This window comes from Gopherus flavomarginatus, chromosome 1 (assembly GCF_025201925.1).
Source record: "Gopherus flavomarginatus isolate rGopFla2 chromosome 1, rGopFla2.mat.asm, whole genome shotgun sequence".
Lineage (NCBI taxonomy): Eukaryota > Metazoa > Chordata > Testudines > Testudinidae > Gopherus > Gopherus flavomarginatus.
In genome coordinates this window covers 234,319,864-234,334,216 of record NC_066617.1, presented here as the reverse complement: position 1 = coordinate 234,334,216, position 14,353 = coordinate 234,319,864, and the positions used below count along the sequence as shown (strand labels likewise).

Here is a 14,353-nt window from a genome sequence, read left to right as displayed (position 1 = left end):
TAACTCTCAGAGGAGTGAAATTCTGGAAGAGCCTTCCAAGGGGAGTAGTGGGGGCAAAAGACATATCTGGCTTCAAGACTAAGCTTGATAAGTTTATGGAGGGGATGGTATAATGAGATTGGTCTTTGACTATTAGCGGTAAATATGCCCAATGGCTTGTGATGGGATGTTAGATGGAGTGGAATCTGAGTTACTACAGAGAATTCTTTCCTGGGTGTCTGGCTAGTGAGTCTTGCCCACATGCTCAGGGTTTAGCTGATTGCCATATTTGGGATCGGGAAGGAATTTTCCTGCAGGGCAGATCGGAAGAGGCCCTGGGGTTTTTTCGCCTTCCTCTGCAGCAATGGGGCATGGGTCACTTGCAGGAAGATTCTCTGCATCTTGAAGTCTTTAAACCATGATTTGAGGACTTCAATGGCTCAGACACAAGTTTGAAAGGGGAGTGGGTGGGTGAGATTCTGTGGCCTGTGTCATGCAGGAGGTCAGACTAGATGATCATAATGATCCCTTCTGACCTTAAAGTCTATGATTCTTCTATACAGAGAAGTTTTACCCTATTTTAGAGAGTTACATTGTGTCAGAGGAGCAAAGCTGTTGACCACGGTCTCCATCTTGGAGCTTTAGTTGATCTTTTAGATATTCTTGGCCCAAGTCAAGTCCAAGACCTTGAACTTGATTTGAAATTCTGTGGGAAGCCAGTGAAGAGAGTGTTGGAAAAGTCTGAAGTGCTCATCCTTGCCCATAAAAAAAAATGATTTGGCATATCTGAAAAAGGTTTATGCTCTGAGAAGGCTCAGTTTACTGTACACAGGATAATGATACACTAACAATGGGGAAAGGGCACCAAGGACAGAGGAAGACACCACAAAAGATGTCTGGGGGCCTGTGTAATATATGCAGAAAACTCACAGGTTTATGTGGATTATGTGGATGAAAGCACAAGTAGCACTATCTCTTTGATACTTAGTGTATAGCAGCAGCTACCAACGTGAAAAGCTAGAAACTTGGGGTCAGGACTAAAGGATTAAGACAGGTGGAGAAGAAACAGCAAAGAGAGTGGAAGTGAAGATAAATGGAAGAAAATGACGGGAGGGGAGAGAAAATTTAAATAATTTATGCCTTAGGAAGAATGCATTGCTCTTGTCTTATTCATAGTCAGACCAGCAGCCCTTTTAAGCTAATTACTGTAAATCACATCAATTGCACCATAACATACCAAATTGCTCCAACTTTTCCAACCTTTTTCTGGGAGATCTTGTCTCAGTAGTATTCTTCAAAAGAACAATCGGGCGAGGTAGCTTGTTCGTATGAATTCTTTTATTGCCACTTTAAAAATGAAATGTTGGCCACTCTGAGGTAGGAAGGTAATTATGTCTTTGTTGTGGAGTTCCAGTCATTATAATTCTGGGTGCCATCACCTTTTTATTCTGGAGAAAAACACTGAAATTAGTATGAAACAGCAAAGGAGGGAAGTGGGGACTGCGCTGTGGTGATCAGAGTCTTCTGTATCACTACCTCATGGCTGTTCCTTTGTGGATGCGGTGGCAGTACAGGGCTATTCCAGATGGATACAAACAATTAAACAATGTGAAACAGATGGGTTGAGAAGAAAAGTGTGTGTGTGTAAGCGGGTGGGGTGGATGAGGAAGATGAAACTCATTTTGCACTTAAAAATAAAAGCAACCCTCAGTTTATGGGGCCTAGTTGGCCCCTAGAGCTCTGCTTAAATTGTTCTTTTGAATCCAGGAATGGGCTTCTCAAGAGTAACCTGGACGGAGAGCAGGGGGACCCTGAGGAGAGAGGGTCAAGGTCCACAAGCATGAGCAAAGGCTTCAACCCTGGTAGATCTGTTCGCTCATGGGGGCTGTAAGTCAGAGATTTTACTTTAATCATGTGTGTGTCTATGTAAGTGCTGTGTATCTGTGTACAGTATGTATGTAGATATATATGCAGTGGATACACCGGATGATAAACAGTTTTATTTAATTATTTTGCCATGTTTTTGTCATATTCTTGGTAAATTCCTTTGAACTAAAAAAAATTCTATAAACTGTACTGAAGTATTTTGTGAATACTTTTGACATGTAGTGTAAATGTCTTGGGAAGCTGTCTGCACTAGAGATTTACCATGAGTTAACTGATTGTCAGTATCTCAAGGTAGCTAACATGTTTATAAAGGCTAGCATGGACACTCTCCAAATGTTTTTCCCAGGATACAAATGTTTGTGGTTTACTAGGAGAAGTAATATATGTTTGTCTTCTGGCACAAAGATTTGAGGAGTATTCATGCTAGCCTTTGCAACAATGTTATCTACCTGGAGATATTTGGCAGTCTCGGGCACACAAGCTCTTATTGGCTTCTCAAGCACTTGATCCTCCTTTTTTTCCGTGCTTTCACCCTTCTTTACCAGCACATTTTCCCTCCCTCCTCCCATCACCATGACTTAGCAGCACGTTTTTGTGACATTCTCTATTATATCACAACATTAAGCAAATAAACATACAGCATTGGTTGGGGGGGAAATGAAGACACATTTCTCTTGCCCCACTGTCTCTTTCTTTATATTTTTTTTATCCTGTGTTGAAATGAAGAGAAACAACAAGGAATTTCTATAGAAAGTCTATTGCAGTTTCAATTCCACCAGACATTACTTAAGTGACCTTCTAGCATGTTTAATTTCTTACTGAATTGTAAGATTCGTTTTTTTCATATACAGTTGAAATAATAAAATACTATAAATTTTCTATTGTTTATGTTCTAGCAGATCATATTAGTATCAAAGTATTGTTTGGTTTTGGAGTTAAAACACAAATGTCACATCCTCTCACATTAGCAAATTTTCTTTTAAGTTTTATTTATGCTAAAGTGATATGAAGTCGAAAAGCATTGTTGAAAGTTACTAACAGACTAAAATTTTAGCTGGGTCTTAGCAGAAATGAACATGGCATTAATGTTCTATGGCATTAATGTAATATTACAGATCATTTCTAACAACAAAATTTGTGTAATACCATCAGCAACCTTTGTATCTAATTTAAAAAAATTATGGATACAAAATGGAAGCTCTCGTATTATTTAATACAATGAAACATAATTTTATTCTTTTTATGTCATTTCATCCAGACACTATGTGCGTTTGGCATGGATCTCGGAAAAAAAGTGAAAATAAGAGAGAAATTAGTAGGTTGCCAGTATTTTTTCTCATAAATTAATTTTGCCCATCTCCCTATGTCATTCTGTGTTAAAATTGAGACTCTTAAACACTTGGTGCCTGATCCACTGACCTCAGTAGGCCTTAGACCAGGCCTTTAAAATGGGAAAAGAGGGTAAACCTAAAAATCAAATAATGCTAGCTGCAAGATTTTAAGGTGTACGTTATGCTGGGAAAGAGGTCAGAATTAAAATGGATCCTCTTCCTCCAGTAACGCAGCTAGTAGGGGATGGATTTTCTTGTAAGCATTGCCAGTTACATGAAAAACACACATTTGATATTCTGCAGTTCGGTTCAATTAAAACTTGCATTCTGATTAATGGACACTGGACAATTTCCGCACATAATGTAGTATTTTGGAGAAAAGATTTTGTACAAATAAGTCTTCTGAATCAAACAACTTTGCAATTTAGCAATTTCATATTGATTATGTGCTAGATTTTATTGTCTAATATTTGAATATAGTGTATGGATGGTAGAATTTTTCCTTCTACAAAGAGCCATTGGAACATTTAAGCACATTTTTTAAAGACCTAGCTTCCATTTAACTGTTACACAATGTATTTTTTCTCACTATTTTAGATTCCCATGGTACATGCATGTAATTAAAAAGTTGTGTTCTATCATCATGCTCCTTTTTCTTCATTCAGTGATGCCCCCTTGCATTGGTTTACTTATCAAAGTCCCCGTTCATCAAAATACTTAGTCGTGTGCTTGAGTGCTTCACTGAACTAGGGCTAAAATAGTGTGTGTGTGTGCACGCGTGTGTGTAGGAATGGGGCATGATGAGTAATAGGCTGATTAGGGCCCTGATCCGGCAACCACACAGTTGCTCAACTTCATCATCATCATTATGGCAAATCCCAAAGGGATGTGTTCTTTTTGCAGCTTGAGCATCACCTGGAACAACCTTTGGCTAGATCTTTAAGGTGGTATGTTTCTATATATTCAGTTTATGTACATCACTGGCAATCTTATCATGCCATCAAAGCTTTTTGCACCCTTGTGATTGCTAGCTGTGCAGCTTCATTCCTTGGTACATTAGCTTTGGAATTTGTTGGTCCTCCATTCTAATAATAGATACCAAGAAAGCCAGCAAATCTGAATAAATGCTGATTGTTGCCTGATTTTATGGGAAATGAATACTATTGTTTAGATAGAGTTATAGGCTTGCCAGTTAATCTGATCAGAATTTAATAAGGTTCTTGTCCCAGAATCAGGTACACAGAATTTGCAGGGACCTTTGGGATGTCTGACAAGGAAACTCACACTGAGAACAAAAGGCAGCTTTAATCCTTTTATTGAGATAAATGAAATAATCAAATAATCAATTACAAAAGCAGTAATATTGTTCTAGCAGTACAGGTAGTATTATATACTATAAGGTTTCTCGATTAATGTATTCTCACCCTGCCTTGATAACCTGGTGATCAGAGAAAGGACCAGCCTTGCCTCTGGCCTACCAAGAGACTTCAATGGTCCAGATTCCTCAAGTCTTGAGTGAGAGGTGAAGAACTTAGAAGAAGCTAAATCTAGAAGCTATAGAAAGACTACAGAAGCTAACTTAAGAGTTTACTTACAACTAACAAGTAAGAACTAACAATGACAAACTAACAATGAACTAGCTAAAACTACCCAACAAGGTAGTTTGCCCCTATTATAGAGTCCTAAGTACCCTCCTTCTATGTCCATACAACTTCCTGACACATAAAAATGTTAGGGTACACTTACTCTGTAGGCTGGCACGTTCGTTCATATGAATGACATATTTGTAACTATTAGAAACTGTTAGCCTCACCTGTTATTTCTGTTCTAACCAGTTGTTTCCATGTTCTTTGTGGTGTACCTGTTAAGTCTGAAAAAGGCCATGAACTTGGTTGGCTTTAACCACTAACTTGCTTTAACTGTCCCACTTATCTATGTGAAAGGTCACACACATATATACTGTATACTTTAGCTCATCACCACCTATCTAGGGTAAAGCACTCGAGCATATATATGTTAACTTGCATTAGTTTAACAAACAGGATGTTGTCCATAGGTTCTTTGCATTACAGTTAAAATACTCTAATATAAATTGATAAACCCATTATAATAATAAATAACGAACCTATAATGTAACAAAGATCAAACTCATAAGAAAAGATACATATGCAATCAAGCAGGAGAGCCCTAAAGGCTACATGATGGAGGCGGTTGCTGAGTTCAGCTTTGAATATCCTCATTTCTCATCTCGTCCAGCCTCTTGATATGGGGCAGCTGACAAAGATGATGAGACTCTAAAGTGTCAGTCTGTCGCTCTTCAGCATTCCTCAGTGCTTCCATAAAATAGAGTTGGCATAACCATCGTTCTGTAGACTCACAGCTTTGTGGCAGGTTTCACAATATCTCCACAGAGGCCACTGAAGGGTCCGAAACATAGTAGTAGCTGCTAATATATGTGTCCACATCTTTCAGACACACTCCAACAAAGTCTGTGATGCGGCTGAAGTATTTGACAATTATCATGTGCTCAATGTCCCATCCAGATAGGTTAATACTGAGCTGATTGTAATCTGGAGCTGGAGGTTGCTAGATGATAATGACCAGAGGTGTAGTTTTATCTGGATTAATAACCAGAGCAATGCACGCAGCTTCTTGTCTGACCAGATAGGCCATCATTTGCAGCAATTTACCAAAATGAGCCAACAGCACAGTATCATTGGCATATTCAAGATCTCGAAACAGAATATTGGCCAGGTCAGTGCCACTGAGAGCTGCCTTTTCAAGCTTCTCCATCAGCTAATCAAAGTCAGTGTTAAACAATGATGGTGATAGAACACAGCCTTGCCAAGCTCCTGTGGAAATAGGAAAGCATGTTGTTTATCTGCCATTGATTTGAACCTATGCTAAATTTCATGCACATGAGTAATGGCTCTGAACTCAAAGGAATGCTGCACTTAACATAAATGTTTGCAGGACTGTAGCCTAAAAAGGAAAGTTTTTACTGTATTAAGACCCAAACATCTTAGTAGTCATAAGTATTGAAAATATGAAAAAAGTTCATGGTTCTTGCAAACGTAATACTGCAAGTAGTTCCATTGGCTTCCATTGCCTTTGGTGTGCAAGATTTTTTTGTCTCCTCCAACTTCATGCTGCTTGTTTACTTGTCGTATTTCTCTCAGTTTGGACAATGGAAATACTAGATAGCTTCAGTTTTTCTGATTTCATGTACTTTTTTTGCTGTCATAAAGCGGCACTACTTGGGTTGAGTTTTATTTTATTTTTAATTCTTTAAAAACTTTTTTCCCCCATTGGAAAATTTTAAGCTTGTAATTGGATTTAGGTTTTGATAAAAATTACTTTAACAAAAGCGACATTTTTGGTCCAAATTTGAGGTGCCATTGTCAATTTAAAAATGCCTGTGTCTGAAATCAGTTCAGTGAATCAGCCATGCCTTTCAACAGTGTTATGTTGCAGCTGGGATTGCTATTTGCTTCAAATTTTATATCAGAAATTGGTAATTTATAATGGTCATGCATTTATTTTAATGAAAAAAAGTAAGGTGCAAACATGGGATCTGCTCCTACAAATAGTTATTAATTATCAGAATGTTTTCTACCAGGATTAATCATATCTCAAGTGTTTTCATTAAAATAAATTCAAGAGAAATGCAGATCAGTAGTAGCCTGGTTATCTTATTTTACTGATATATTTTTATTTTACTAATATATTTGTATGTAGATCATGTAAAAAACTAGCCAAACAAAAAAAAAAAGCCCACCCTAAGTTAAAATAACATTAAAATTGAAAAGTTAGGAACTGTTTGAACTAACATGCCCCTACACCATTAATTCAGCTCCCTTGTATGTATACATTATGATACACTCCTTAATTACATGATCCCATACTTCACTCAGTGCAGAGGATGGATGGTGCTCACTGAATGAGCAACTGTTCGATATTTTCTTTTCTTCTCATTGTTCAGTGTATGGACAATTGACAGTGCACTATCCAAACCCTGCATAGACTACAGAATAATTAATTTCTTCATGGCTGTTTCTGTGGTGTTCTCACCATGCTATCTGAGTGCTTTCCAAACACTTATCAATTTATCTTCCCTCCCCTGTGATACTTGTGTGTGTGTATTATCCATATCTTACAATGCGGAACTGAGAGATGAGAGAAATTAAAGCCAAGATTGTAATGAGTCCATTAATTTTTGGTGTCCAACCTGAAACAGTTAGGGCCTGATTTTTTTCAGAGTGCTCAGCATTTTTATAGCATTTTATATGTTCAAAGTACATCTCCCATTGACTTCATTTGCAGTTGTGAGCACTTAGTACTTCTGAAAATCTGGCCCCAGGTGTTTCAAGTCAGGCACCTAGAAAATAAGGAACACACAATTAGTGACCACCTGTGCAGGGCCACCCAGAGGATTCAGGGGGCCTGGGGCAAAGCAATTTCGGGGGCCCCTTCCATAAAAAAAAGTTGCAGTATTATAGAATACTATATTCTCGTGGGGACCCTTGCGGGGCATGGGGCTTGGGGAAAATTGACCCACTTGCCCCCCGGGGCAGCCTTGCACCTGTGAACACTTTGGTTTAAGTGACTTCCCGGAATCACATAAGAACTCTGAGGCAGAGGCTGGGATAAAATCCAGCATTCAGCTGCCTACACTACAAAACCATCCTTTCTCTTCTTGCAGTTCCCTGCCTCATTCATTACAAGCCTCCTAACTTCTGCAACAAATGAGGCTGGGGTTCTGCAGACAACAGCATCCTTTATTACAAGGACTTGATTCATTCCCTGAGCACTATCCATTCTGTGCACTAAATGAAGCAGGATAATGAGTATGTAGTATCTGATTATAATGTATATGCACAGTGGGGTCATGGTGAAGTTGCACTGGCAATGTTAATTCTGGATTTTTCTAACTTTTGAGTGCTTGTTTTTGCAACCTTGATTTTGCATAAAAGAATGATTTTAATTTTCTGCCTTTTTAATGTAATTTCCTAATATTTAAAAAGCAAACAAAAAAAATCCTGAAAGAACAAATTCCATCACATAGAACAGGGATCATTAACCTTTGGCATGCGGCTTACCCTGGCGGGCCTGGCTGATTTGTTTACCTGCCGTGTCTGCACGTTCGGCCGATGGCGGCTCTCACTGGCTGCGGTTCGCCATCCCAGGCCAATGGGGGCTGTGGGAAGCTGCGCGGGCCTCGGGATGTGCTGGCCGCCACTTCCCGCCACCCCATTGGCCTGGAGTGGTGAACCGTGGCCAGTGGGAGCCGTGATCGGTCGAACCTGCGGCCACGGCAGGTAAACAAACCAGCGCGGCCAACCAGGGGGCTTACCCTGGCGATCCACCTGCCAAAGGTTGCCGATCCCTGACATAGAACTATACTGATCCCCAGATTAGTCATCAGCAGCACTGGGACCAATAGATTTACTGCACAGACCCATACCACGTGAGCTAATGGAGTAACTGACAGCAGTAGCAAGCTGTTAGCTTCTGGTTGAGCTGCTGTAGGGGGATGAGACACACACTTTGCCAGTGTGCTTCACAGATACTTCCTGACAGCTGAAGAATGTTGGGTTCAGTTCCAGTGCCTATTGGTAATAGATCCTTATGCACCATTATCCTCTGCCCTTATCCACCCCCTCTCTCCTCCACTACTCCCCTCCATTTTGCTCTCTACCCCTCTGCATTTGGATTAAGCTCCTTCCTCCTTTTTCTCCTAACTCTCGGTCCTATGCTTTCAATATCCCTGCTCTTAATTCCAGTGTTTGGCACCAAAGCAGCCCTTAGCAGACAGGAGGGACAATTGCAAGTAAACTCTCTGCTCATCCCCTGCAACTTTGGGATAGAACATGCTCAGTTGTTCCATAGGGATTCACATGGTTAATTTGTTGATATATAGGAGCTAGGTGGGCATGGAGTATGCTCTGCACAGACAGAATCACTGGAGAATACTACTAGCTAGCTTCTAACCTAACATGGGCTACAGCATTTTTTTTAGGGGCTTATGACTTGATCAAATCTGGGTCGATTTTCATAGGGATGGCAAAAGGCACATCCCTGACACTAGGATGTCAGCATCCTTGTCAAACTCCAAGTCCCTGCTGCGAAGCATGGAAGTGCTCAAGCTTCTCAGTGAAATGATTAACCCATACTAAAAAATTCTTCCAAACAACATAATTTTCCCTCTCCTCATTCTCACAAATGGCCCAGAAATGGTTTAGCTGACACTTTCCATAATAATTCAGTTAGAGGCAAACACATAGCATGGAAAATTTCAGTCCAAACTCTTAAAAGTTTGGCAAAGATTTAAGTAGCTGAGAACAATCTCATAATGGGAAGCATTACAGAATAGCCCCACCAACTTCACCTTTAATTAATCTAACAAATTAGTTGGATGTCAGTCTCTTGAATTTTCGTGTTAAAATAGCATTACACAACTTTCAGTACCTGGAGAGTCTCTGCATGTCAATATTTGAACTCTTGACATTTCATCCTTAAGTGATACTGCATTATTATATAGTGCATTGTCGTGCCTTCTGGACCACCTATGTGAATTGATGATATTCTGTGTACCAGTTTCATCCATAATGAGGTGGTTTTTTTGTTTTTGTTTTTTTTAAAACATATCCTTCCACAGAGAGAAAAATAAATATATTAAAATATATAAAATGTGGGTAATCAATTCTATAAAGTGGAACTAATATGACCCATGCTGAACTTTACTGTAACATCTCAGATGTTGCTGTCTATTCATATTCAGATTATAAACTTCTTGTAGTAATGTGAGTAATAAAACAAACCTGTAGAACAAAGATGCTTGTAAACTAACATTGGATTCTAGTGATGTTGCAAATGTCTTGGACTTGGTGTTTCTGATATATAATGTTGGCGTGTCAAACATCATCATCATAAATAGTGTCATACAGATAGTATAACAGTTTTGTTATAGGTAGACCCTCAAATCTGAAACAAGCTCCCTCCTCTACTTCTCCCCTTGGTCTGATGTAGCCCTGGTTTATTGGTCCTTAAGGCATGCTGGAAGATGCATCTGTTGGGACAGGCTGCTATGGAGAGCAGATTTGGATGGGGTTAAATCTGGAGGGTCTGGGAAGGGAGTTCTGTTGCCCATTTAATTTTGTTTTTGTAATTTTCAGATAGGGGATTTTCCTTTTTACAACTCTGCAAAAATATAAATCCCCAGCTTCCTGCAGACTAGCTGGAGGAAGTGGCTTCTCCCAACTCCAGCCAGCCTCCTTAGTAAAGAAATTAATTGGTCAGAGTAGTTGCTAAGGTTAACTACTGTCAATTGTATCTAGTCTGGGAGAGATATGCTTACAGACTTGTCAGCAAAGGTGAAAGCACATAGACACAGAGACGTTCCATGATGCAGCAATTTTCCTAAAAGCAACTTCACAATGTCACTGAGAATTCGTAAGTTGTACAGACAGATTCTGCAAATTGTCACTGAGCTACTGAGTTTGCACTAGTTTCTGGGCAGAAGGGGAACATACAGAATGACACTTGTAGAATTAATTGAGAAGAGTAAACGGTTTAAGAAAAGGCTTTATTTGTAATTATAGCCTGCATGTGGTATGTGGAGTAAATCATTAAAATGTTCTAATTTTTGCAGGATTCTTGTGAATCTTACCTTGAGAGCTCAGGCACATTCTTTTACTACTGAAACAATTTGTTGTTGTGGTATATTGTTCCTTGTCTTTTTCTGTGTAAAGTGACATACCTTAATCATTCACTACTCTGAAATACAAGAAAGGGGAACTCAAAAGCAGAAGATAGTCTGACTTTTATATCCTGTAAAGTACTTTTATGTTTCCTGTAAAGCCAAACATTTATTAAGGCTATTTGTGTCTTTTTACTCCAGTCTATAAATGTGCTCACTAATCATGACAATTGCTCTATTTCCTCCTACAGACAATGAAACACATGCCCCTTTTTCTAGTGTTTTAAGGGAAAATAGATATTGCACAGCAGTGAGATTTCACATTTTGTTACAACTTTTAAAATCTATAAGACTTCCTCCTACTCTCCTCCTCATCCCAGTATTTAGTGACAAAAAATATAATTATTTGAAAATGAAGAGTATAACTAATCAGTTTTCTACCAAAAGATGGGTGCTACTATTTATTATGTAAGGATCCACATACATTCCAGTTATAACTCTTGGGATCTGTTCTGTGAATATTAATGAGTTATTTATTCTGGTTCTCATATGCAGCAGAGCTTGCACACTTTAATCTGCATTTGTTTAGATCCTGCCAAATTGCCTCTTCTCTTCTGTGCCAATATGTTTTTGTGTGTGTAATCCACATCCTGGCTGATGTATTAAAGATCTCTAGAAAAAATGTGCACCATCTGTTTTTAATGAATCAGATTCTATAGTGTGTTCATTACATGTACAGCAAGACTTTATAAATACAACTGCTATATAATAGAGTATATGTATTGAAATGTATGTCAGTAGGTGTAGAAAAGAGTGAAGTGGTAACTATTTTTTCGATATATTTGTTCCCTTGGTATGTTAATCTGGAGCTTTCAAATCTGAGTACATAAAGAGTTGATGAATTGATTCAGATTAACTAAATCTGATTTATTTAATTTTCTTGTGCATGTAAGCAGGGCTGAGGGACCAAGAACAGGGAGGTTGCTGCTTCTGGTATGGACTAAACAGCCTTTTTTAAATGCTCTGTGGAACAGCTAAATATGTCACTGGTTTGGGACCTGATTCTTCAGCCTTGAAATGAATAATAAATATTCTACTGACTTCAGTAGCATTAGGCCTTGGGTGAATTAAGTCTGCATCAAGACTGTTAATGATGAAGCAGTGTCTCAATTGCATATTCATATCTCAAGTACTGATGCAACAGACAGGATCAGAATATAGGAGTTCAAAAGAGACAGACTTTTCTTTGCAGAATTACCTCAATAACAGTTTCAAAGCTCATTTTTTGGCCTCAGGTTGCTCTGACATTTACTTTGCTTCACTCATTTTCTTCCCAGTAGCTTAAAATGACATTGTTATACTGTGTGTCTGTAACAAACCTATTTGGATAGGAAGCTGTGAAGCCTGCACTGCTAAAACACAGTGGTCTAGGTTAGGAACCAGAGATAGCAAGCTCTGAACAGGTGGCAAGCATAGCTTAGCACAATATGACATTAATTTATACTGATGTATTTCACAATGGAATCTGGTTGCTAATTGAGACTTTAATGCAAGACTGTTCTCTGAGACAAAAACTGCCTTTGTCAAAGTATTAGCAATATGGAAAAGAATGTTTCCAGGGGATTCCCAGGCACAATTCAAATGAGCAAAGATATTTAAATATTTCTCTCTCTCTCTAATATATATATATATATATATATATATATATATATATATATATATGGGAAAGCATTATGTTGGAAAAAATGTTAAACTTAAATTTTTGGCATTAGGTAAAATTCAGGATTAATACGGCTGAAGAGAGTGACCAAGGTGAGAGAGGAAGAGAAAAAACAGTTCACTATTTTTGTTACTGTGTGAGGTAGAGGAACACAGTTAAAGTGGAATGCTGAAAATTACTTTGTAATGAACTATCCACATTTTGAGGGAGATCAGTCATAGAGATGACCATAGAAACCTTTTAGGTAACAAAGGTATCCTCATTCCAGAGTGGGCTTGTTTCATGGTAGAGGTGAGCCCAGAATGAAACCGTGCATCTGCATTACCTCTGAACTTTGAAAAATTTAACAGCCAAACTGCAGATTGTGCCTATCTCTTTTCCTTATGGTTTATTTTCCAATGTTCTGTTCAGTCTTGATTTGAATGTCCCAAGCCCTTGCGCTACAGCCACTTTTCTTTGGATGCTATTATACCATCTGATAGATCTCACTGTCCCTCTTTTATGTCTTCCCATTTCTCTTCAAATAAAATGAAATAATTAAGTGCCAACATAGAGACATAAACCCATTTTATTTCAGGTTGAGAAGCAGAGGTAATCTGGATGAGCAGTGTCAAGCTAACAGCTATACTGTAGAGGTGATATGGGTATAATGTAAAAGCCTGAAGTGCCAGAATGAGGGCAAATTGTGAGATGAACTTTCTCTTTGGCCCAAAATAATTATTTCTGAAATTAATAAATGTTGTCAGTTAGTGTTAGGTTCTGCAATTATGACATCAGACAATTTGAATGTAGTTTTATTAAAACAATATTAAGACTAATGTTACAGAAAGTTATTAGCAAAGTTAAATTTTAGCCACATTTAGTACTAACCAAAACTCATATTGCATCCAAGCCACTCTTGTTCAAATTTATAATATTTGAAGCAATAAAAAGTTAAAATGTGGATTTGCTATAATGTGCATGTGAGAACTAAAACCTGAATAAAAGCTAGCCTTCTGAGGAATAATTTTACACCTACCCCCCATTATATAAAATCAAGTGAGATAATATCAGTGGAATAACATGTTGTCAGAGGATAATGGTCTCCTGCTGCTACACAGAAAGGCTGAAATACTTAGGGGAATTATGTGTCATGGAGAAGCCAAGATATTTATTTCCAATGGAGCAGTCACTGATCCTGTGTGAATTTATTACTAATACTTTATTTATCTTATCAGTACCAAATGATTCATAGAGTTTAAGGCCAAAAGAGATGATATAGGTAATTTAGTCTGACCTCCAGTATATCGCAGGCCATTACATTTTATTCTGTTAAACCTACATTGAGCCCAATAGCTTGTGTTTAACTAAAAGCATATCCTCCAGAAAGTCATCCAATCTTGATAGGAAAACTGATGGAGAATCCACCATTTTTCTTGCAAGTTTGTTCCAATGGTCAATCAACTTCACTGTTAAGGCACAATTCTTATTTATTTTAATTTGTCTGGCTTCAACTTCTAGCTATTGGTTCTTGGTTCTACATTAAAGAGCCCTTCAGTAACTGAAATTTTCTCCCTATTGAGGGTACTTATACATTGTAATCAACTCACTCTCAGTCTTCTTTTTGATAAACTACACAGATTGAGCTTTTTTAAGTCTCTCACAATAAGATATTTTCTGCAGACCTCAACATATTTTTGTGGCTATTTTCTGCAACTTTTTCACTTTTGCAACATCGTTTTTAAAATGTGGATTCTA

At 38.2% G+C, this 14,353-nt stretch overlaps 1 protein-coding gene across 7 annotated transcripts in view; it reads left to right on the top strand.

Moving 5' to 3' along the window:
- Nucleotides 1-14,353, top strand: part of FRMPD4 (FERM and PDZ domain containing 4) — a 478,200-nt gene that overhangs the window by 30,752 nt on the left and 433,095 nt on the right. For 2 of the 7 annotated variants that reach the window (XM_050963167.1, XM_050963257.1), the window contains exon 2: nt 1,747-1,866. The exons of the other annotated variants lie outside the window; for them this stretch is intronic. In XM_050963167.1, the coding sequence (XP_050819124.1) occupies nt 1,747-1,866 (120 nt within the window). The remainder of the gene's footprint in view (nt 1-1,746; nt 1,867-14,353) is intronic. 7 annotated transcript variants of the gene reach the window in all.